The sequence below is a fragment of the Tasmannia lanceolata genome, unplaced genomic scaffold (genome assembly GCF_043159265.1).
Source record: "Tasmannia lanceolata isolate RefF3 unplaced genomic scaffold, GAP_Taslan_0.1 ptg000015l, whole genome shotgun sequence".
Taxonomy (NCBI): Eukaryota; Viridiplantae; Streptophyta; class Magnoliopsida; order Canellales; family Winteraceae; genus Tasmannia; species Tasmannia lanceolata.
The window spans coordinates 40,967,046-40,990,459 of record NW_027518692.1 but is presented as its reverse complement, the minus strand read 5'-3'; the positions used below and the strand labels follow the sequence as shown (position 1 = coordinate 40,990,459).

The 23,414-nt window shown below is 36.4% G+C and overlaps 2 protein-coding genes across 2 annotated transcripts; one reads left to right on the top strand and one right to left on the bottom strand.

The window, feature by feature from the left end:
• Window positions 1-3,127: 3,127 nt before the first annotated feature.
• LOC143847280 (uncharacterized) lies at window positions 3,128-8,257 on the bottom strand. Its single transcript, XM_077356063.1, has 2 exons — window positions 8,074-8,257; window positions 3,128-3,417 (listed from the first exon to the last, which is right to left on the bottom strand). Exons 1-2 carry the CDS (start codon window positions 8,206-8,208, stop codon window positions 3,316-3,318), a joined length of 237 nt encoding a protein of 78 aa, XP_077212178.1. The 5' UTR covers window positions 8,209-8,257; the 3' UTR covers window positions 3,128-3,315.
• Window positions 8,258-9,744: 1,487 nt separating this feature from the next.
• LOC143847279 (pyruvate dehydrogenase E1 component subunit beta-1, mitochondrial) lies at window positions 9,745-22,687 on the top strand. The gene is made up of 15 exons (XM_077356062.1): window positions 9,745-9,881; window positions 10,248-10,295; window positions 10,745-10,822; window positions 13,929-14,009; window positions 14,099-14,125; window positions 14,239-14,301; window positions 14,463-14,549; window positions 15,094-15,219; window positions 19,037-19,170; window positions 19,273-19,345; window positions 19,440-19,505; window positions 20,859-20,897; window positions 21,019-21,143; window positions 21,986-22,100; window positions 22,295-22,687. Exons 2-15 carry the CDS (start codon window positions 10,272-10,274, stop codon window positions 22,361-22,363), a joined length of 1,107 nt encoding a protein of 368 aa, XP_077212177.1. The 5' UTR covers window positions 9,745-9,881; window positions 10,248-10,271; the 3' UTR covers window positions 22,364-22,687.
• The last annotated feature ends 727 nt before the right edge of the window (window positions 22,688-23,414 follow it).

Sequence of the window (23,414 nt, the reverse complement as noted above, 5' to 3'; positions counted from 1 at the left end):
ATTTTACATGTTTTACATCGATTTTCTTTCTCAAACATAAGTCTGATATCTTCTCTGCTCTTAACAATGCCATACATTAATCAATGCACATTATAGCACTCAGATTGAACACAAAAGCGAGGGCGATATATAATACACTTCCACATACATTTATCATTTATCAATGTAGATTATAGCAATCACATTAAACACATAAGCGAGGAGGGTATTTAATACACTTCCACAGCACTTTGAGAGTTTTGTCATTCCCATGGCATTAAACAACAGCTCTCTTGTTGTCACACAACATCTCAAAATGGGGATGTGGAGAGGAAAATAGCAGCACTTTATTTCACTCGAGTGCTCCTAAGCATCTTTAGACTTCCACGTTGCTACGCATGTCATCAATATGTTGCCCTCACTAGTCTTGTAGTAGATATCACCATTCCAAATGATGACAGGAAAAATTCCGGAGTATTCTTCCGTTTGGTCATGGGATTGTTTATTCCATGTGCACGTTCCTCACACGAAAAGTAAAAAGTTTTTTCCAAAAGCCAACACCTGCTGCTGGTTGGCTATACGAATATACTGATAACACAAGAGACGTTCTACTCGTCTTCCCACAAGTTTCTAATCTCATACCATGCCACCTTTGATGGGTTTCACTAGAGAAGATGATGCAAAAATGGATAAGCTCAAAGGTAGACATAGTGATAATTTCGACATCAAGGATTTAAGAGATCTTCATTACTTCGTATTGAAGTAGAAAGAACAAGGAGAGTGATGTCTCAAACTTGGACAAAAGTATGACATGGATCACTTAGTAGGTTTCATATGTTGAACTGCAAACCTATCGAAACACCTACAGCCATAATAACAAGGCTATCAAACAAGACGGACAAAAATGTGCCAGAATCCACAGGCATACATAAGTAGAGTCAGTGCACATTAGTTTTTAACTATTACACAAGCTAGCATACCTAAACATTGAATCAAGTGTGCCAGTTTATGCATGATCCATGAAAATATAACACTTACAAGCTGCAAAGAGAAACAGGAAAACTTTGAGTCATGGTTTTTTATATGGACCGGGTAAAAAGAAGTAAAGTTGGTTGAATACTCAAATGCAGGAGATCCTGGTACTAAAAGATCAGGTGTTGGGCACTGTGTGATGTTGATTAGCTGTCTAGTTTAATGGAGCAATAAGAAACAACGCAAGGTTGCAAGATTTAGGCTCTATTTGTTTGAGAATGTGGCAGTCGATTGTGATTAATGGACTCAAATTAATGTAATTTTGAGTCCATTAATCACAATCAGCTGCCACAATCTCAAACGAACAGGGCCTTAGTGTGAAAGAAGAATATACTCATGGCGTCTTCTACAGCAGAATACTCCGACACACACACACACACACACACACACACACACACACACACAGATAGAGATGCTTCTACGAGTTTGCCCAGAACTGGATATTCTGACAACCAAAATTCAATCAAATTATCACAAAATCCAGTGTTTTATGCCATAACGAAACACAGAAATAGACTTCCACTTTGTCGAAGACCACGTAGAATGTGCAAAGACCAAGTTGCAGACATCTTCACTAAGGACTTACAAGTGATGGTCATATCCATCTATCTAATAAGCTGATTTGCTGAACATGTTCAAAGGCACATTACAAGTTGAGGGGGAGAGTTAGAAATAATACATAAGTCAAATGAAGTGCACACACAAGAACCTTATCGTGTGTCACATCATTATAGTTGTTTATACAAGCATATGGTTACACTTTTCATTAAGGAATATAATTGTAATGCCAGTCCCACGAATTGTGAGGGTTTTCTTCTCCCCCCTCCACAAAAATTCTCCCCTTCCTCTTTATCACATTATCTTGTTTCATCTTTTACAAATAGATGATTTAGAAGTGGTAAAAGCACACTCTCTAACAAGAGGCAAACCTGTTAGTTGCCAGGTTTCAGCATGCCTGGACCGAGTTATATACTTAAACTTTACTATTCACAATAAAGGTTGTTCACACCTTGTTATCGAACTCTCTATATCTCTCTAAAGGCATCTTAAAGGTTGTTTACACCTTGTTATTGAACTCTCTATATCTCTCCAAAAGCATCTTAGAAGTCTAAATGTACTGTACTTCCAAAGCCTTCCTAAGAGCAGAGTCCCCTAGACAGGAACCTTTTTTTTCCTGAATGGTCCCCTACCCATAGACATGATCTCTTTAGACCGGATTATATAGATTCATTCAATCTAAATTTTCTTTCAATCCTCGAATTAAATCCAATGTCCAAATGATATTTTACATGGCAAAGGTATTATGGACGGCGTCTCCTAATAGACTTAATTTTATATGAAGAACTATTTTCTACCGTGAAGAAATTGTGTCAACTTTAGAGGCAAGATATACATTCAAGTATCAGCTTGGTTAAGCTACACATAAGATAGACCCTATTATACGACTCTCAGAATTGATCCCAGGATCTGGACCCCCTACAACTTGTCGTCTTTCACTCTTTCTACGACAGATACATGGTTTAACTATGTGAGATTTATGCGCTGTTAGATCATAGTGAGTAAGCATAATGTGATGGAGAACAGTTTGTATGAGTTGCAACTAACAACTCTAACAGCGGTACGGATTTGATGAAATTGTGATCATACTTGTGAGGAGACTTCTTGGTTGTTAGTCAAATGCAAGAGATCTTATGAACAGGGAGTAGGGACTGTTAAGATGACAAACCCGTCCCACAAAATATTATCATATAGAAGCACAAAGAGACCAAAATGCAAGAACAGGTAGTCGTGTATTTGTTAAAAAAATGAATCTCTTTCATTCCTTAATGCTGTAAAATCCCCAGAAAGGCAGCAAAGAAAAAACTAGTTTTTGAGATAAGCGATAGGGAAATAAATGGTCCCTGAAAAAAGTCAAAAATCACATGACCCTGCTAAGTAATCCAGCTCAACTTTACCACGCAAACAAAAAAATATGAAATTTTCCAATAAGACCACTGGGAGATATTATTGGATCGAGGTTTAGGGCACATCTACGGAGACCAGCAAAAAAAACACACTTTTATCAGTAACTAAAATTCATTAAAAAGAAATAAAAATAGAAGGTGACGATGGAAAGGGACCTAATAAAAATAATCATAAATTAAAACATTTACCATAGTGATAGGGCATTCAGCTATAATGAGGAATCAGTGACAATGTGGAATTAAAGATATTTCATTTATAAACTGTGGAGCAAAAAAAACTTCAATACCATGAAGGTAGGAATTATAACAGCAAATCTCTCAGGCTTATCTAGCATTTCACTCATTTGTTTGGACTTGCGTTCTTCTCTGCAATTACAGCAGCATTCCCCTTTAAAGTTTTTAAAGGTGGTGGTTCAGAACAAGCTTTCAAGACAGCCTCGTTCTGCAACAAATGGAACAGATACAGACCATGAGAAAGAAACATTTCAAAGCACACGGGAAAGGATATTCAATAACTTCAAAACTTGAAAAGCATGATTTAGTGGGTGTGCCCTGGCCTCTGGCATGAATTATGGTGCCAAAACTTGAAATGAGCTTCTTTTGATTTCTGCCACATAATACAAGAAACTATCCAGAAGACAAAACAATATGCATGTCATGGGAAAGAATAAATCTATAACTTAGACACTTGACTAGTAGTAGTACAAGAGAGGTGTCACTTCTTTAAATAATGCAAAAATAATTTGTTGGAAACAGCAAAACAGTTTCAAAGAAATGTAGTTCCATTGAAAGTAATTTCCGCATTAAAAAAAGGAAAGTCACTATAGATAATCAAAATCAAATTTAACGTAGATGTGTAAGATTTTTATCTGATATGAACACAAAACCCAGTTCAGGATACTTGCTGTTTAAAAACTCATTTCAGAGTTGTAAACAACAGATTTCAGTTCTCTTGCTGGGAAAAAAAAGGATTTCAGTCTGCCTGAACCAGTTTAACTACAAGAAAAACAAAAGGCAGAAAACCCTGAACTAAATTTTGGAACACCATGAGAAAATCAGTGAATGCCAACAAATGTGGATAAATTAAAAGGAAAGCCCTAATTCAAGTATGTTCTACTGAAAGAAAATTAGAACATCATTGTTGTAACTTGCAGGCTCACATTAACAAGAAACAACCTATATGTTACTTTACAATCAATCAACTACATGGAATCTAAAAATAAATAAAAGAAAAAAATTTGCATTTATCACTTTAAGAGGGCTTCAGATATTGGCACACGTGCTATGAGTAGTGCCATGAGTAGGAAACACCAACAATTCAGGCCAAATGTCAAGTTGACTAAACGATAAGGTGTCATGCACATGCAAATCAAGCAAACAAGGAAATTACTAAAAATCATTACATCATTACATAACAATAGATGTCTTCAAATATCTGATCATAATACCACCTAAAAACTTGCGAGCCTCGGTGCAACGGTAAGGTTGCTCCATTGTGACCTGGTGGTCACGGGTTCGAGTCATGGAAACAGCCTCTCTGCAAAGCTGGGGTAAGGCTGCATACATCTAGCCCTCCCCTCCCAGACCCTGCAATGGCAGGAACCCGTGCACTGGGCCGCCCTTTTTTTTAATACCATCTAAAAACTAAATTTTCACCATTTGGAAAACATACATGAACAAAGATTTGCATCTGAGCATGCATGCTTTTTAAAACTCTGTGAAATGAGTTATGAGGCAAATGATAATCCTCAAGATGTATATGGCATCCCTAAGACCCGTGTAACATAAACACAAGTACACAACCATTGGTGCTAATGTATAGACATATCTATGCATGTAATAGATAATATTAAAAAAATCATTTAAATGTTAGTTTATATAAGTATTGAATAACAAATATGTAACAAAAATTCTAGATAAACTGGCATATATCATTATATTAACAAAAAAAGACAAAAATTACACTAGAGATTTTATAATATTTAGAATGTTCAGCATCGAAACCAATTCATCTTTTATTTGTTATTATATACAATTTTTTTATAAATAGCATTTTATGGATTAAAGACGAGCGAAAGAAAGCCATAGGAGATGCAGAAATTGCCCGATAATTAAATCTGGTCTACATGGCTAACTACACCTTCTCTAGATACAACTTCGGCAACCTTATTGTCTTCATCTAAAATAGTGGCTGAAAGATATATTAATATCCATTGCTTGATCCTTAATCTCATCAATAAAGCAATGGCTGAAAAATATGTCAATACCCATTGCTTAATCCTTAATCTCATCAATAATGCACAAAGAACAAGGAAAAAAAAAGAAAATTTTTATAATTTCTAAGACCCGGATTACACAACAGCCTAGATAACTTCTTCCATATCACAGATTTCAAAATAGTAGTTAGCCAGAATCATTCATTCCATATATGCTGATCCAACTGATAATAACATAGTTTCATTCATAGTTACCAAGTTGGGAAACAAATTCAAGAAGCAAAATGTGAAACGGAAAAGGGAAGCAAGGGGAAAATAGAAGGGAAACGAGAAATGGAAAAACGATGGAAAATGCGGATGAGAAACGCATTGAAAAATGTCTTAGGAGTGTTTTAAAATGCGGATGCGGGTCAAAACGGACTCAAGAAAATCCTAGTCGACTTAGCACAACGTGGTTGAGTACTTGGTTGACGCCGCTAAGTACTTTGGTTGATGCGGTCATAATTCGGGAGAGTCAAAGGATTTTTTCGCTGCAGAGCAAAAAACATGGCACACGGCGGCAAAATCTGAAAGGAAATGGTCCATATTTCGTGGAATCCTTTCTAGATATTTAGCTCTTCGTATGGAGAGCTTAAGGTAGGTTATTTAGGGTCAATTTGCATGGGATTTCAATTGGGAAATAAGAAATGGCAGAAGTTATACATGCCATGGAAGCAAGTTCAGATTCCAGGGCAGTTTGCTGCAATGTGTGATGTTCCTGGTAGCAAAGGGATTGGATATGAATCCAAAACTCAAGTTTAAGATTTTATGAAGATGAGGAACATCCGGACAAAAAACACTTGTGGATTTCTCACAATTTTCACAAGAAAACTTACGAAAAATACATTTATACATGAGTTAAAAAAATAGAAATTTTCTTGGAATAAGAGATTCAAACTCAAGCAGAAACAAACTAGAACTGAGTTTATTCAAACAAGGACTGATTACGGCGTAAAACTTACATGGAAGAACTCCAGCTCAAACCCATGGAGAAGAAAAGAGAAAAGAAGACTCAAACCCTCCCAAAGGAGCTCCACACGACCTCTTTTTCTTAGATCATCAAAAAAACTCTCCAAATTCATCTTCGTACCCTATTTATAGAGTGGAGTTGAACATTCTAGGCTTCCTGGAAGTTAGACCAGCTCCTCCTAACTAACTCTTGGTGAGTTGACAGCCAATGACCAGCTATAATGGCTTAGGTGGCAAGTTTGTTACACAATACACATGGGTTGATACATTCTCAACCATCCATGTCACCTCACCCTCTTTACTTCACTTTCTTGGCTCCACTACACAATCTCCATAAGCCAAAATTCACTCAACACCTATACTACCGTATCACAACACACACTACATTGATAAACTAGTAACATAGAAATGATGATAAAAGAAGAGTTGCCCAACTAAATGAGGCCCAAAGACTCTGTGGACGGAATCCAATCTACATCACATAGTTGTAGATTGTTTTCCGTTTCCCATGCATGGTAGCCGTAGGTTGAATGTCGGTCATAGTAGCCGTAGATTGAATGTCCGTCGTCAATTTATTATAGCAGTATATTGCACATCCGTTTCCAACTCATGAGAACCGTGGATTGCGCATCTGTTTATCACTTATGATCAACCATGGGATTGTTGTCCCGATCACATGCCAAGGCATCCCATATTTGCACCAAAGAGGGTCCAGTCACAAGAAGACTTTCCACATTAGCGCTCAAAGGAGATCTCTAATTAGCAACAATTCCACAAGTCAATTTGCGCCAATTATTTCCAAAGATGCCTCTCAAGACTATCCCAAAATGGGGAGGAGATCAAGCAATCACGGCTAAATTCATGCCCTTCATGAACATGATGGAGGATTCATTTAGCTTGTTTCCAAATTCATTATCATGTTTGAATTTATTCCTTTAATTATTTCCCTCCTTAATTGTTATTTATAAAAGGGGAAAGATGCATTATAAAAAGGGACTTTTTATCGATTTTCTAAAGAAAAAACAGAGGGGAGAAACTTGAATGTTTTCCTTCTATCTTCTTCACAAATTTGCGCTAGCAGGCGTGATTAACGTTTAACCTTGATAAAAACACCCTCTCACGTGTAGCCTGGTACATCAATTTGTTTATCTGGCAATAGTCCCGCGATCGCAACAGGTCAGAGCATGAGATACTAGAAAATCAACCGTCATAAAACTCGTCAGACAATTTCAACTAATTTCCCAATCCCCACAATCATACCACCTTTACATAAACCACATTTTGTGTATTGAAATCAAAATCAGGATATTATTAAGCTGTCACTAGCTAAACCATAGCAAGATCAAATATCCTCCTCAAATTATTCCAATCATAGAACATAATAAATCAGAGAACATGACCTTGGATAGGAGAGAATGGAAGAAAATGATCCATGTAGACGAACCCAACTAGTGTCAGGACTAGACTTAGTCAATTTGAGCCGGGTAGATTCTTTCACCTTCTTCATTAAAAGTTTCTAAAGGATTCATTGGCCGACCCCAACTAGTTTGGGACAAAGGCTTAGTTTAGTTGAGTTGAGATAGAACATAATAAATCAACCCAGGAAAAAAAGCATTGCATTCATAAGAAAGCAAAAGAGAATTAAACACAGAAGGGTATTATTGTAACTATGTTTTTTTATGCATAAAAACCTTAGTTTCTGGATGGTTTTGATTTCTGACTGTGAAGGTGATTGTTTCAGATAAAACCCAAGAAGCAAAACATCTCATTTGAATTTGTTGAGCATCTTGAGCTACAAAAAACGCTTTGTAGAAGAATAATAAGAAAAACCAAAACCCTAACCCTAGTTACAAAGTCGGATGAAGAAATAAAACCTGCCAAACTCTGAGGAGTCTCTTCTTGGCATTGGCCTTTCTGGTGCGGGTCAGTTTAATCCTCTTCCAAACCAAACCCCCCGAATCGTGCTTCTTCACTATCTCCATAATTCGAGTCGCCCCAAAAAAACCCATCTCTCACCTTTTTTCTTTCGCTAGGACAGGGATAGCTTGGGTGAGTTAAAAAGAGTTTTCATAGGGTGTTAAGCCCGTGCACGCCCCCCGCCCCCCACACCATAGGATGATCCAAACCGTCCATTTGTTGTGCACGAAAAATCATTTCAATTGGACGATCCTAGCCCTCCGATGTATAGAGGAGCTTGATATTAGGTAAAGGTCTATAGATCGGAAGGTTGGGATCATCCTGTTGGGATGATTTTTGGACCATAGGCTATTTAAGTTGATCGCCCATCAAATGGACGGTTTGGATCATCCTATGGGTTGGCCGGACAATACTTTTTGAAAAAATTTAGACGATAGGGCTTACACCGTATAAAATCTTAGCCTAAAGAAGCTCTCTTAGACTATGGATGCGCGTATATTTCCAATTAAAGAACGAACCTTTTTTTGTATTTTCTGGGCTCACATTTCCCATTTTGAACTATGTTTATTTTATTCTGGGAAAAAAGACCAATTAATCACATTTTTAATTCGACATAGCAAGCTGCTCTAACAAAAATGAAGTTTTTATAATGTGTGTCCAGTATTATTCAAAACTTATTTTGGTGCCCACTTAATAGGATGATCCAGACCATTCATTTGTTAGATCACAACATTAATAGGTTGAGAAATGATATTCCCCCCCCCCCCCTTTAAATGAGAATGGTTCACTCCTTGAGGATAAACTTGATAAATTCTAGAGATTTCAATAAACTCAATGTGGCTTATATGGAGCACATACATGATGAACATATAATAAAATTAAAATAACTATGGAAGTAAACGATCCTAATCAAATCTACTTTCCTAGTCTATAGAATGAAATCAAATTAGATCTACTTTCCTAATCTCTAAGGTCACCTCTTCTAATCTACTTGATAGAATGAAATCAAATCAAATCTACTTTCTTAATCTCTAAGGTTACCTCTTCCAATCTACTTGCCTAATCCACCGCCACAATTACCTAATGGTGATATTTCAACCTAATCCAGCGGTGAGATCTCACATATTCTAACAAAACTCATCCCTTTAACATTTTACTTTCGCTATAAAACTTAACGAATAAAGTTAAAGGGGGCGGATTTTATACTTCAGAGGGGGAATATCATTCCCCTAATAGCTTTTATCACGTAAATTATTTCCATACGATAATTTTGACTCTCAGATCTGTAGAGTCAGTGCACATTATAGAAAACCCAATAGATGGGAGGGTTAAGATCATCTTATGAAGATAAATTACGGGGTTCATCCTATTTACATTGTGGCCCAACAAATGAACAGTCTGGATCAACTTAAGGAGTGGGCCATACATTACTCGATACAAGAGAACAGGACCACAGACATTATAAAAACTTCAATTTTCTTATAGGACCTGACCGGATGGCGGGCGAGATATGATTTCAACGTGCTACCCACATGTTATGTCGAATTAAAAAAAAGTAATTAATTCGTCTCTTTCACTAAATAAAATAAACATATTTCAAAATTGGAAATACGAGCACAGAAAATCCAAAAAAGTTGGGTGAGCAAATGTAGCATAGCTCTGTATATAAGTCTATCCTTGGCCTCTACAACTAAAAAATCTCTCTCTCTCTCTGACCAATCGAAATCTCTGATAGGGGGATCCTTTATCATCCTCTTTCCACCAGGTAAGAATCTAGGTTTAGTGAGCAAATGTATGCTTCTGAAAATCTAGGTTTTCTCTTTTCTTTGTTTTTTGAGGTGGAAAAATCTAGGTTTTCTTCTAGCTGTTTCTGTTTTATGATCGTTTCTATCAGTAGAGATCGCCGATCTATTCTCCAATTTATTTTTTAAATATTTATATATTATTAATCTTTTCTGTTTCGAATCCTATATGGATTGGATTTTTAGGTGCTAGCCATTTGGTGCCAAAATCTGTTTTAGGTTTTAGTTTTCGAAAAATGAAACCGAAATGAAATTCGGTATTTGTTTCATGAGACGAAGCTTCTGATTTGTTTCTGTTTATTCTTATTTTCATTTTCCACTGTTGGCAGGATCTTTGATTGAGTGAGTGCAAGATGTTGGGAATTTTAAGGCACAAGGTATAAAAGACTGAAATTTCTTTATTTTTCCTTTCTTTTTTTACTTCTGTTAATATCAACTTAACTCAACAAAGCCTTTGTCCCAAACTAGTTGGGGTCGGCTTTTAGTTGTGTTAACAATAATCATGGTTTCAAATTTCGGCCGAAATCCAACCAAACCATTAAAATTAATATTTTATTTCATACCAAATTTTGCCGAAATTACTGAAATTTCGGGTAATTATATTAAATAATTAAAAAAATCGAGATTTTTGGTTGAATGTCCTTAAATTTCAGGAAAAAATGAAATTTCGGTCGAAATCATGCAACGTTTCAGGTATTGCTGATTTCGGTTTCGGGGTTGACCAAAATCCGAATTTCGGTTGAAATTTAAAACCGTGGTGTTACTTGAGTTTTTTTTTTATGGTCTATTTCCAATAGTTGAATTTTGTGTAATGTATTATTTGCAGATTTTGGGGCAGTCATTGCAAAGGATACAGCCTGCAGTATCCATTATGCATAGAAGTTTCGCGACTGCTGGCAAAGAGGTAATTTTTTATTTTTTTTTCGGCCGGTTGCTTTTTACCCTGTTTGGATTTGAAAATAATATTTCTGATGGAAATATTTTTCCAAGGAAAATTTCTTTTTTACACAATTTAGAAGGAAATATCATGATTAATTTAGAGGAATATCATTATAATTTGGATGCCCCTCGAAATAAGAATTGAATAGGGTTGGCTCAAGTTATATTTTATTAGTGTGTAAAAAAAAAAGTGGGAAATTTTGATATATTTTTGCTTTCCAAACTTTTTCTAAAAAGTCATGCCATCCAAACAGGGCCTTATTGTTTGCTGGTTGGAAGGAAAATGTAAACTACTGAGAAAAGATATGAGGAACACTAGGACTTTTAGGTTTTAATAAACCACTAGCCATTCACAATTTCTATGCTCCACATCTCCGACACCTTGGGTGGGTATCTGATACACAACTGGGACCTTTATAAGAAATAACCATTTACCTATAGGCTCTGTTTCTTTTGATTTAAAATGGGTGTAAAACAAATTTTATGCCTATTTTTAAGTGGAAAAATGGGCGTAAAATTTGTTTTACGCCCATTTTACATTGAAAGAAGCAGAGATCTAGAAAATAAAATGAGGATAAGTTTACAAATTGAGTGCATATCATATTTCTGTACATGACTCAAAACTTTTCAATCTATTATCAAGTTATCATTGCTAAAAACCCTTTACACGCGTCCTTAGCTGGAAGATGCAGCACGTTATTGAGCTTATTTATACATGTCAGTTATATGCTTCAAGCATGGATTTTTTAGATAGTTTTTTTTTAAATTGTTTTTAATGGAATTGGTATTTCTTGTCTGCTTGAGTTTACCGGGAACATTTATCATAGTGAACTCTCATGGGCATGGTAGCTCCTTTCAATAGTTACTATGGATTTCTCATTTGCCTTAACTTTAGACACATCAGTCCCACAAAGGGAGGTTCTGTCAAATCAATCGGGCAATTATAAGAAGAGCTGAGTAGGTAGACAACACCCTATATTTAGCTTCAGAAAGCTTCTGTGGGTTTTTTTGATGGTATAGAGGATTGATGCATTGTTGTTTTAGTTGATAAGGTATCTAGCTGGCTCATAATCTTCTGTGAGGCCAACAATAGTGGGATCATCAATGTCCCATTGTATGCCACTTGATAAAATTCTCCAAACCATCGGTTACTTTGTTTGATACAGTTCTTTCTTTCCAGCTCTGAGCTTGTGTATTAGATGGTTTCTTGGTTGCACTTCCTGCACCTAAACAATTCCCCTACGTTTTTATTCAGTGAGGATGCATAAGAAAATTGAAATCATTTTTCTTTGAGTCAAGATAATGAAAAGCCTAGCAAAGATGGCAAGACCTTTCTAGCACCACAATTGTGCTATTAGACCCAGTGGCTTGGAAACATCAGGTGTACTTTCACAACCTGTTACTTTCTTATTAGTCAAGTGAAGTAAAAAGTTGATCCTAATGCTCACCTACCAAAAAAAAAAAATCATCATGGCACTTGGTTGGGATCCCACAAATGGTGCAACTCCTTTTTTCCCCATTGAATAATTGCGTGATTCTGCCCTGTCTCACGCATTGTATGAAACACCCATTAAGAATTTTATCGCATTCTGTAGGACCTTAACATCAGTTGCCTTTGAGTTTCCATCCTATCCTGCATACATGAGCATGACCTCTCAATCTTCCTCTTTTTTGTCTTCTTAGGCTGGGGGCATGAAATTGAACTTTCAATCTCAACTTTGTAATAGAAAGCACTGTTAACGTAATAAGGCTACAAGCTCAAATTGAGCTTTGTCGAACTTGGGCAGGGTGCAAGAGTGAGAATCGTTTCTTTTATAGTGTGAGGAAGATGACTCTTGCATGAACCCATCTAGTCCTCACCACAGAGTTCTTGCTTGTTGAAGCAAGCTTGTAAAGTATTCCTTTTTTTTTATCATCCAACTTCCAATATGAATCCTCTAGTCAAATTCCTCCCTTTGTGAAGTTCTCTATGATTAGTTTACTCTAGCCTTCCCAATTGCTAGATGCTCCTGAGAAAAAGCAAATAAAATGTGCCTATCTCTGAAGTAATCCTTGTCCTCCATCCTAATGACGTCACGGGCCCCTTCATATGTACAACTTTGCATACAAGGACCAAAATAGTAAAAAGAGGACACAATTACACTGTGTACTATGGCATCAGAAGTGGCCTTTTCTATGCCCTTTTGGGCTGAAACTTTGTAGTCTTGGCCATTTATTTTATAGGATTTTTCCTTATTAATTGAATTAAGGAGTAAATTTAGGTTTGTTTTAAGTTGGCCTATCAATAAAAATGCAAGTAGTGTTTTCAGGAGTCTTTAGGTCTAACCAATGTTTTTTAACATTTTCAGTGGTTGAGATTGAAAGATAATGGATGTTTAGGATTTGATTGGATTTTTTTTAGAGTTATATGGAGTCTTATTGTTTTGGGGAAGTTTCATAGTTTCTTGTTGGGAAGTTTCATAGTTTCTCCTTAATTTTGGAGTAGATTCCCCATGCCCTGTCGTGGATTTCTCATATTTCATGCTGACTTTTCCCTCTAGTTTGCTTATGTGCTTCTCTTTGATGTTCTTCACTTCTTCTTTCTTTTGTTTTTTTCCTTGCATCTTAAGCATGGTTTGAGGACTCATCTTGGTCGATTTACATCAACTAGCCAACACAACATGTTCCAAAGATCTACAACGACACAGCCTGATTTTTTGATTCATCAAATTTTTCGTTGTTTATTGAAGATTTAATGGTTTAGGAGTAGAATATCGCCATAAATCAGTGCTTACATAAGTGGCAAGCATAATGAATAGGCTTGAGGCCACTTGATGCTTGTTGGATCAACCCAGTACTTTTTCGTCTTCAGATTTTCATAGTACATCTTGTCGTATTCTGACAATCTCTCTCTCTCTCTCTCTCTCTCTCTCTCTCCGTGTGTGTGTGCACGTGCACGCATGTATGTGTCTATACACACAACAAACGCACATATCTGTGGATGATCTTTATCTCTTATTTTGATGGACACTAGCTCTCATTCACTTAAGACATACCAAACCTAATTTACTTGAAATCCCACTTTGTTACAGATGACAGTGCGAGATGCTCTAAATTCTGCACTTGATGAGGAAATGTCTGCCGATCCGAAAGTTTTCTTGATGGGTGAAGAGGTAATTTAGTAGAAAAAGTGAGAGCATTTTGCTGTACCTTGTTCCTTTTATTCTTTTGTTCTAATGACTTTGTTTTGTTTATATTTCAGGTTGGCGAATACCAGGGCGCATACAAGGTTAGAAAAGTTCAACAGAACTGAAAAGTCTAGTATTGTTACAATTTGAGTATGTAAATTCATTTATTTCTTCTGTTTGACAAAAATTCGACTCTTCATCTGCCCTTGTGTAGATTTCCAAAGGTCTATTGGAGAAACATGGTCCTGAGAGGGTTCTTGACACTCCAATCACAGAGGTTGTTATAGAATATTATGAATAAAAGATACACGTTGTTGTTCCATTACAGTGGCAGCATGGTTAATTAATTCTTAACATTTCGGTTTACCTTGAAAAAATCTTGTTTTGTCTTCCAATACTTGTTATTCACCCAGCACATCTATTGATTTGACTTTGCAGGCAGGTTTTACTGGAATTGGAGTTGGTGCAGCCTACTATGGTCTTCGGCCTGTTGTAGAGTTTATGACATTTAACTTCTCAATGCAGGTTTGACTCTTTTTCTCATAGTCATATTGGATGTACTTCTGATACCAAGTGTTAACATTATCACTAACTTATATTTGCAACATATTTATTGGAATTGTTGACAGATAAAATTACCATTTTGAATGTTTTGTACTGAGACTATAGAGGCCTTTACAACAATTCTTAGGACTATGATTTGTAAATGCGTGTGTGTAGGCCCCTTTCTGTGAAGCGCCTGAAAGCTTTCGGCAATAATCATTACCAATGATATCACCATACCAGAGTTACAAAAATTCCCAATCATTCTTTTCAGGGAGTGATGAGTATCTTAAAATTTTATGTAAGCGAACACTATTTTCGTATGGTTTCAGTTTGTTGAAGATCTTGGGACTAATTTCTGTAATTCCAGCAATCATACGCTTAGGCTCCGCCACACTTTGAAAAATTGGATAATAATGTGGATTGAATTTCTTATATTCCCATGCTACTCATCTTCTATCTATCGCACTGGCACTTGTTATGTGAAAAGTTTCAATGAAGACTAATTGTGTGGTTTTTACTGCAGGCAATTGATCATATCATTAATTCTGCTGCAAAATCAAATTACATGTCAGCTGGACAGATATCTGTACCGATTGTTTTCAGAGGACCAAATGGTGCTGCTGCTGGAGTCGGTGCTCAACACTCCCAGGTCTGCTACGTTTTTTTTTTTTTTTTTGGAGACTGGTTAATTTTTTTTATATAGTTGGCCTCTAGTTGGTCTTTGGGATAGTTTTCTACTTTTCTGGGTATTGTCCATTGATGAGCGACAACATAGGAGTGAAGGTGGTAGTATTGGTGAGGGTAGGATGAGGATTTAAGAAGGGGGAATAAGTGGTGGTTTAAGGAGGTATTGGAAAGGGTTTGGTGAGCACTAGGTATGAAGATTATAGTGGTGAGAAGGAAAGTAGTTAAATTTGGTTTGGAAAAGGGAGAAGGAACTAAAGGCTTGGTTGGGATTTTCAAGAGGGAGAAAATGGAGGATAAGGGTGGCAGTTTGTGTTAACTTGGAGATGGTATTGAGGTGGTGGAACAATGTTGAAGCAAAAAGTGGCATGAAAATGGCAACTAGTTAAGTTAGTTAAGAAACTAGTTTCCAGTGTGAACACCCAAGGTATTTCCAGTGTGAACACCCAAAGTGTTTCTATGTGATCACACAAGGTGTTTCCAGTGTGAAAGCCTAAAAGGTTCCAGAGTGAAAACAGAAGATGTTTCCAGTGTGAAAGTTGGAAACAAGGAAACCAGTTCCAATGTGAACAACCAAAGTTAGGTAAGACTTGTAAGTGTGAAAGTTAGAAAATATCTCTTTTTGTTTATAGGTTATTTATTATGTATGAGTTGCATATGTGAATATAGGAAAAACTTTATTTTTGTCTATGATCTTCTTCAATGGCGTTGATCGATTTAATGCACTCATCTTCATTGTAGCCATAGAAGTATGGCATTGCAATATGCTGCGCCATTAGAGAATCACAAGACTCGGCTTATATTAGCCTCCATGTGTTCCCAAGATTACAAGAAGATGAAATTCTTGTTTCTCCGAGCTCTGATACCAAATGATGAGCGACAACCTAGGAGTGAAGGTGGTGGTATTGGTGAGGTTAGGATGAAAATTTAAGAGGGGGGAATAATTGGTGGTTTAAGGAGGTATTGGAAAGGGTTCGGGTTTGGTGAGGGCTACGTATGGAGGTGATAGTGGTGAGAAAGGAAGTAGTTAAATTTAGTTTGGAAAAGGGAGAAGGAACTAAAGGCTTGGTTGGGATTTTCAAGAGGGAGAAGATGGAGGGTAATGGTGGCTGCTTGTGCTAACTTGGAGATGGTATTGAGGTGGTGGAACGATGTTAAAGCAGAGAAGTGGTTGCTTCTTGGAGGATACTCTTGCATAGAACAAGATTGAAAAACTGAAGCATGTACAAAAGCTACACCATGGAAGCTTGCAGCTCCTTCCTTCAAAGCAAGGAAGATAAAATAGGAGGGCACTTCTCTAAACAAGGAATTTAAACTCAAAGTGGAATGCTCTTCATTGAGATTTATGGAGGTGGAACCTCTTTATGATCACGAGTCTGCAGACAAGCCCACAGACAAAAATTAAGTTTTTCCTACATTCACACTCATAAGTCATACATAATAAATAGCCTACAGGCAAAAAGAGGTATTTTCCAACTTTCACACTTACAAGTCTTACCTAACTATGGTTGCTCTCATACTGGAAACACCTTATGTTTTCACACTAGAACCCTTTAGGTTGTCACAGTGGAAACATCTTGTGTTCTCACACTGGAAACACTTTGGGTGTTCACATTAGAAACACCTTGGGTGTTCATATTAGAAACACTTTGGGTGTTCATACTAGAAACACATTGGGTATTCACACTGGAAATTAGTTTCTTAACTAGCTTAACTAGTTGTCATTTTCATACTTACTAAAGTGAGCAGGGGGCCCACTTTGATGTCATCGGATGAAAGTGGCAGTAGTGAAATCATCCGACCGATCTCCAATGTCCAGGATCGATGAGGACCGTCGATCTGAGAGACGCTTTAATATCCTACCAATCTTAGAATGATTGGCTTTCCAATAGTACTCTTCAGCAGTATGATCGTCTTGATCGCCTATCTGACGCATCTAATCATCCACCTGAAGATTTCTGATTGTACAATCAACGATCAAGTGTTTCGATCGGATGCACCTGCATCATCCATGCAACATGGACATAAAATACAAAAGGGTCCATGTTTGCAAGATTTTGGGAACAAAACATGTAAAAAAGAAAGAGAAAGAAGATAACAAAATGTATAGAAATCAAAGCAAATACTAATCAAGATCTCCTATGCAATGTGTCATCAAGCTTGCGAATGTAAACTCAACTAATTCAATTCATAAAGCATGGGAGCTTAGACTAAAGGCATTTACAATTTATAGTCTAAGTACTTCCCAATGTTCCCATGTAATCCTAAGGAAATGGGAGTAAAATCTTAATCCTAATTGCCTATTTCTAATAAAAATCCAATAAAAAGATGCGACTTGACATTGATTAACTCCAACCCTTATAACTAGACTACAGACCCTGCTAATAGGACTCTTATTCTCCCTTTTCATGAACTTTTATCTAATCCTACTACAAATAAGCTACTTTCCTTTTTGAAGTAAAACTCCTAATCTTACACAAATTCCTGTCAATGTCCCAATACGAATAACAACTAAAATAACCCATCTGACTACTAGGATTCTTTCATAACAAAGAATAGGCCCCTTGTAACGTAACATGACATGATTTCACCATATGTCACAAGGGTTTAGTGGATTATGTCACAAATGTCCAATGGGTTAGAGTCATTAATGATAATGGCACCCATCAATAATGATGCCAATAAATAATAATGACGCCCTGACATTATAAAGACACCCTCTTTGATAATATCCCAATGTAGATGATCTACAGGATACAGTCTATTTACGTTGTGGCCCATCAAATGAACGGTTTGGATAAGAAGTGAGCCCCACTATGCTTTCTAAAAAATACTGGACTTCATGCGCACTCAGCCACTCATCATATAAAATCTCAATTTATAAAGACAAGCTGAAATTTTTTAGGGAGCATGGGATGGTCCCCCATCATCTAAACAGGCTATATGGCATAAGCAAGCCCAACTAAATAGTAAAGCTCCATAATCCTATTACAATTAGGTAACATAGTTCCAATAGGAACATGTCGCATGGCATAAGACTCTTTCAACTCCTAACACTAACTCCTACAACTACGACTGCTAATAGCCTAATACATAGACAATACCTGTGTAGACTTTGTCATAAGATCTTTTTAAATCTCACAAAAATTTAACGTGGGCTCTCTACTCACTTAAGCGACACAATGTCACCTTGCATCATTTAAATACCCAATTATATAACATTTAACCCCTAGTTGATTATGACACCATCTATATGCGCAACAAGAGAAAATATAACATCATTTCAATACTCAAATTATAACATTTAACCCCAAAATGTTAATGACAAGCAAGAGAAAATATATCAGGACTCAAGGATTGTCCCTATCAACTTTTCTTATTGGAAGATTCTGAATTGCATGACCGAGCAAATTCCACAGTCCTTTAGTCTGGGAAAACATTGAATGGGCATGTATACACTTGAGGCTCCTTTCTGAGTCTATTTTCACACTTGTGCTGCTTTGGCTTATGTACATGGATGATTGGGGTAATTTGATAATCAAGAATAGCTATTCATTCCCATAATAAACAGCCCTCCTTTGTACTTTGAAATTTTGTTGTCCAACATAATTAGCTTGTAATTTTTGGTTAATGGAACTTTGTACTTTGAAATTTTGTTGTCCAACATAATTAGCTTGTAATTTTTGGTTAATGGAACTTTTTAAACATTTTGTTTGATATATTGAACTGGAAGAACGAAAAAGGAAATATAAGTCTCATTCTTATTTTTAGATCATCTGCAGTGTTATGCAGCTTGGTATGCTTCCTGTCCTGGGTTGAAAGTTCTGACTCCATACTCATCTGAAGATGCTCGAGGACTGCTAAAAGCTGCCATTAGAGACCCCGATCCTGTAATTTTTCTTGAAAATGAGTTGCTGTAAGTAGTTCAGAAACATTCGTACTGTTTTTATTTGGGAAAACTGAAGTACTTACTTGATGGGTGTTGATTTTGGAATCTGCAATTGAAATGTTGCTCCAGTTATGGAGAGTCTTTTCCTGTTTCAGCAGAAGTTCTTGATTCCAGTTTCTGCGTTCCAATAGGGAAGGCTAAGGTATTTTTTAATTCAAATAATGAAATACCCAAAAGGTTCTTTTATTTATTTATTTATTTTTGTGTAACCTGTGTCTTATATCCTCTATTGACAGATTGAACGAGAAGGAAAGCATGTGACTATCACGGCTTTCTCAAAGATGGTTGGTTATGCTCTTCAGGTGTGTGCACTATTATTTTTCTAAGATGTGCAAATAACTAAGATTGTGAGGTCGTATAGGTTTGACCACATGTAGCTTGTTTAGGAACTCAGTTTGCCTTTGCATGCATATGTTTGAATTCCAATTTCCAATTGACTCTAGGCAAGTGAAGGCAAGTTCTTAAGCATTTCTGCATTTTGAAATTCATTGGTCTTTCATCTGTTTTTATTTATTTGTAAATTGCCTTTTTTCATTGAATAATCATATTTTCAAACTCTTTTTTGACTAATTCTTTAATATCGGTGACCGATCTTCCTTTTTCCTTCTTGTAATGGTCAGCTGTTTCTTCTTCTTCTTTAATTAATTTTATTTGTTGAACTTGTCTTTAGTTGAGCTTCTAGAGGTGCATAAATTCAATGACATCATATGATATTTTTTCGAATGATGGAAAAAATTTATTGAAAAGGAAAAAGCCAGAAAGGGGCAATGAATGTGATGGTCCAAGACGACGTAAAGGATAAAAGGTATCATGGCAGAGCAAGAGAAATGATTGAAAAAAAGGCCAACGAATCACTATCCAGCAAAACAGCCATCGAATCATTGTCCATCCCTCTGCGAGCCAAAGAGTTGACCTTATCATTAGCTGGCCGGAGCATTATATTACTCGTGTACAAATAGACACAGAAATGGTAACAGAGGTACAACTTGGCATTTTTCAAAATGTTTAAAAAACAGTAACAGAGGTACAAATACGGACACAGACACGGATACTGACACGGGTATCCCATTCCATGAGATAAGGCACGAGATATCTATAAATGAAATATCTTAAAACTTAACTAAGTTTAACATAGACTATTTAAAACAGAATTGATAATATTCACATACTCAAAATTATAATTGCAAATATAAGACACTGACAAACAAAAAACATGATAATTAACTTGAATATAGAGGCACATGTTTGAAACAAGCCTACTAAGTATCCATATAGTATCCAGTTTTTGTGTCGTTTTAACTTGAATAGAGAGGCACATGTTTGAAACAAGACAACTATTTGACCAACAGAAGTATCCATATAGTATCTGGGTTTTGTGTCATGTTAGACACGGTATGTTGGGCCTCTATATATTTGAATGTTACATGCATTTCTTAATATTCCATTACACATCTGACTAAAATTATTACGTGGCTATAACTACCAAGCTCCTGGCTTATGATATGGTGTTATCCACTTAGTGACTGTGTTAGCATATGCTTTTCCATTTAATTTTACTTTCTATGACAGTTTCTTTATTGCTCCTTTTTGCCCATTCTGTAGTCTAGAATTCCTTTTTTTAATCAGCAAGTAACTCTTGAGCGGATATTGTCCAGGCTGCAGATATACTTTCCAAGGAAGGAATCAGTGCCGAGGTAAATTCATACTCAAAAAGATACGAAAACAAAACACAACGTATTATTTCCTTTATAAAATCAAACCAATGCATTAAAATTCCACTTCCGTATCTGAACAAAACCATTGTTGTCGGTACAGGTTATAAATCTACGTTCAATTAGGCCTCTTGATAGAAATACTATCAATGCCTCTGTCAGGAAAACCAACAGACTTGTGACAGTTGAAGAAGGATTTCCCCAGCATGGTGTTGGCGCTGAAATCTGGTTAGCTGCTATCCTAAATGGACCAACCAGTTATCTAATTTTGTCACTATCAACTTGTTTGAGTCAGTTCCATTTTTTCTAGAAACCGACTTGAGATAACAAAAGGAGTCAACAAGGCTAAATTACAAGGGAATTCCACATAAGTTATTTTTTGGTATTGCTTACATATTGTTAAAGTATAAAAGATTAAATAATGCCATCTCCATCAGCTTAAGCTTTTGGAGTAGTTGGTTGCTTCACATGGTATCAGAGCCAGAGGTCATAAGTTCAAACCTCCTTAATAGCAAAAATCCACATGCAATGGCCAAACCCAAAAGGGGGGGCCACATGTAGGCCAACCCTAGAAAGTGGGGTCACACGTGAGTGGGAGTGTTAACGTATAAAAGATTAAAAAACGCCATCTCCATCAGCTTAAGCTTTTGGAGTAGTTGGTTGTTTCACACATATGAAGGCTATTACCCTGGGAAATCAACAAAGAAACTCCCAAGGATACAATTCTTCTTCTTTTCCGTTTATTTTTTTGGGAAATGTTATCAGCACAACCATTTTTTTATGTTTGCAGAAACCCAGCTGTCTTTTCGTCTTTAATTGGCTTGTGAGAGCTTTTTGGGTAATATAATAACCTTCTGACAGCTTTTTAAATACTAAAAGACAAGATGGTTTGTGAAAATATCAAAATATGGTTGTGCTGATATCATTCCCCCCTTTTTTTGCCAAAATTTCCTCTGAAAGGGAAAAAATTAAATCAACTTTGTGAATGAAAACCATTTTGTGTATGTATTAGTCAATTTGTGACGACAAATTGCATTGCATCTTACTTTGAGGTGTGTTTTGTCAAACAGTGCATCCGTTGTTGAGGAAAGCTTTGAGTATCTCGATGCTCCGGTGGAGAGGATCGCTGGAGCTGATGTTCCCATGCCTTATGCGGCTAATCTCGAGAGAATGGCAGTTCCACAGGTTGGTGGTTTTCTGATTCTTTGATTTGATTATACCCTGAACTTTGGAACTTTTTCAGTTATTGGATAATTTCTGCGATTCCTACAAGGGATCTAAGAGAGTCTTTTAAGTGAGAGGATTCAAATGGGCCGGCCCTGAAATCCTCATCTCATTGCTTTTATCTTTCATTTTTATTCTGGCAATGTTTTGTTCAGGTCGAGGATATTGTGAGAGCAGCAAAGAGGGCATGCTACAGATCAGTTCCCATGTCTGCCACTGCTTAGATTAATCAGTTGTATCACTGAGGTTAATTCTTTTGCCTTTTTTGTTTTGATGTTCTCTCTCTATATCTCTTTTGTATTCTCTCAACCATAAAAATTTAAAGGCACCCAACCGCCATCTGCTGAGTTTTCACGTCTTCTGAGTTATGTTCGTCGTGTTTACCCTTTGAGAACGTCCCATTTCATTTGACAAAGGCTGGTTAGTTAGAGCCTTAAAGACTTTAATTTGACTTGCCCTTTTGTTCTGTAAATGTTGATGTGTTTATGAGGAAGGGGATGCACTATATTTTGGTTGATGAAATTAATAAATTGGATAGAATTTGGTCATTTGAAACTGTTTTCATGTCTGTTTTGTTGGAGTATAGATCTTAGAAGTTGAAACTTCAAGTAGATATTGAAACAGTTTTCATGTCTGCTTTGTTGTTTTGATGCTGTCTTACATGTTACAGAAATTTCATTTGATCTGTTTTAGAAATGATTTTAGGAGGAATTATAGGTTGTGTTTATATTTGTCTCGAAGAAAAATAAGAAAGGACAAACGTGTAAAAGGATTCAATGATCCAATTATCCAAATCATTCATTTGTTGGTCTAATCATGGACATCTTGCGTGAATCCTACGAATACATCGTGGGCCTCGGACCGCCCCACGATGTATTCATGCGTTGCTGCGCGGTGTCTGTAGCTCTTGGTTTGTGAGATTAACGGGTGTGTATAAATGAAATATGGGCTCGAGTATAGTTCGCTTTCAACCCGTTCGGGCCAGTAAGCGAATTGTACTAGTTTAAACTGAACAAATCCCTACACGCCATGTGGCATGAGAGGGGTAGTTTTGCTATTTTAAGAAAAAAAAGAAGAGAAACTACAGTAATAAAGTCAAGTAGTTTTTAATGTGTGAGGAGGCTATTTGCTGGTTTCATACTCGTTTCCTACTTGGTTTGATGTCACTATCATTTTTCCTTGTTTATATTATTATTCTTATGAATACGTTTGCAATAATTTTTAATCTTTATATTTTTTATTTTCCTGATTTCTTTTCCTGTTTTGCTCTTTTCC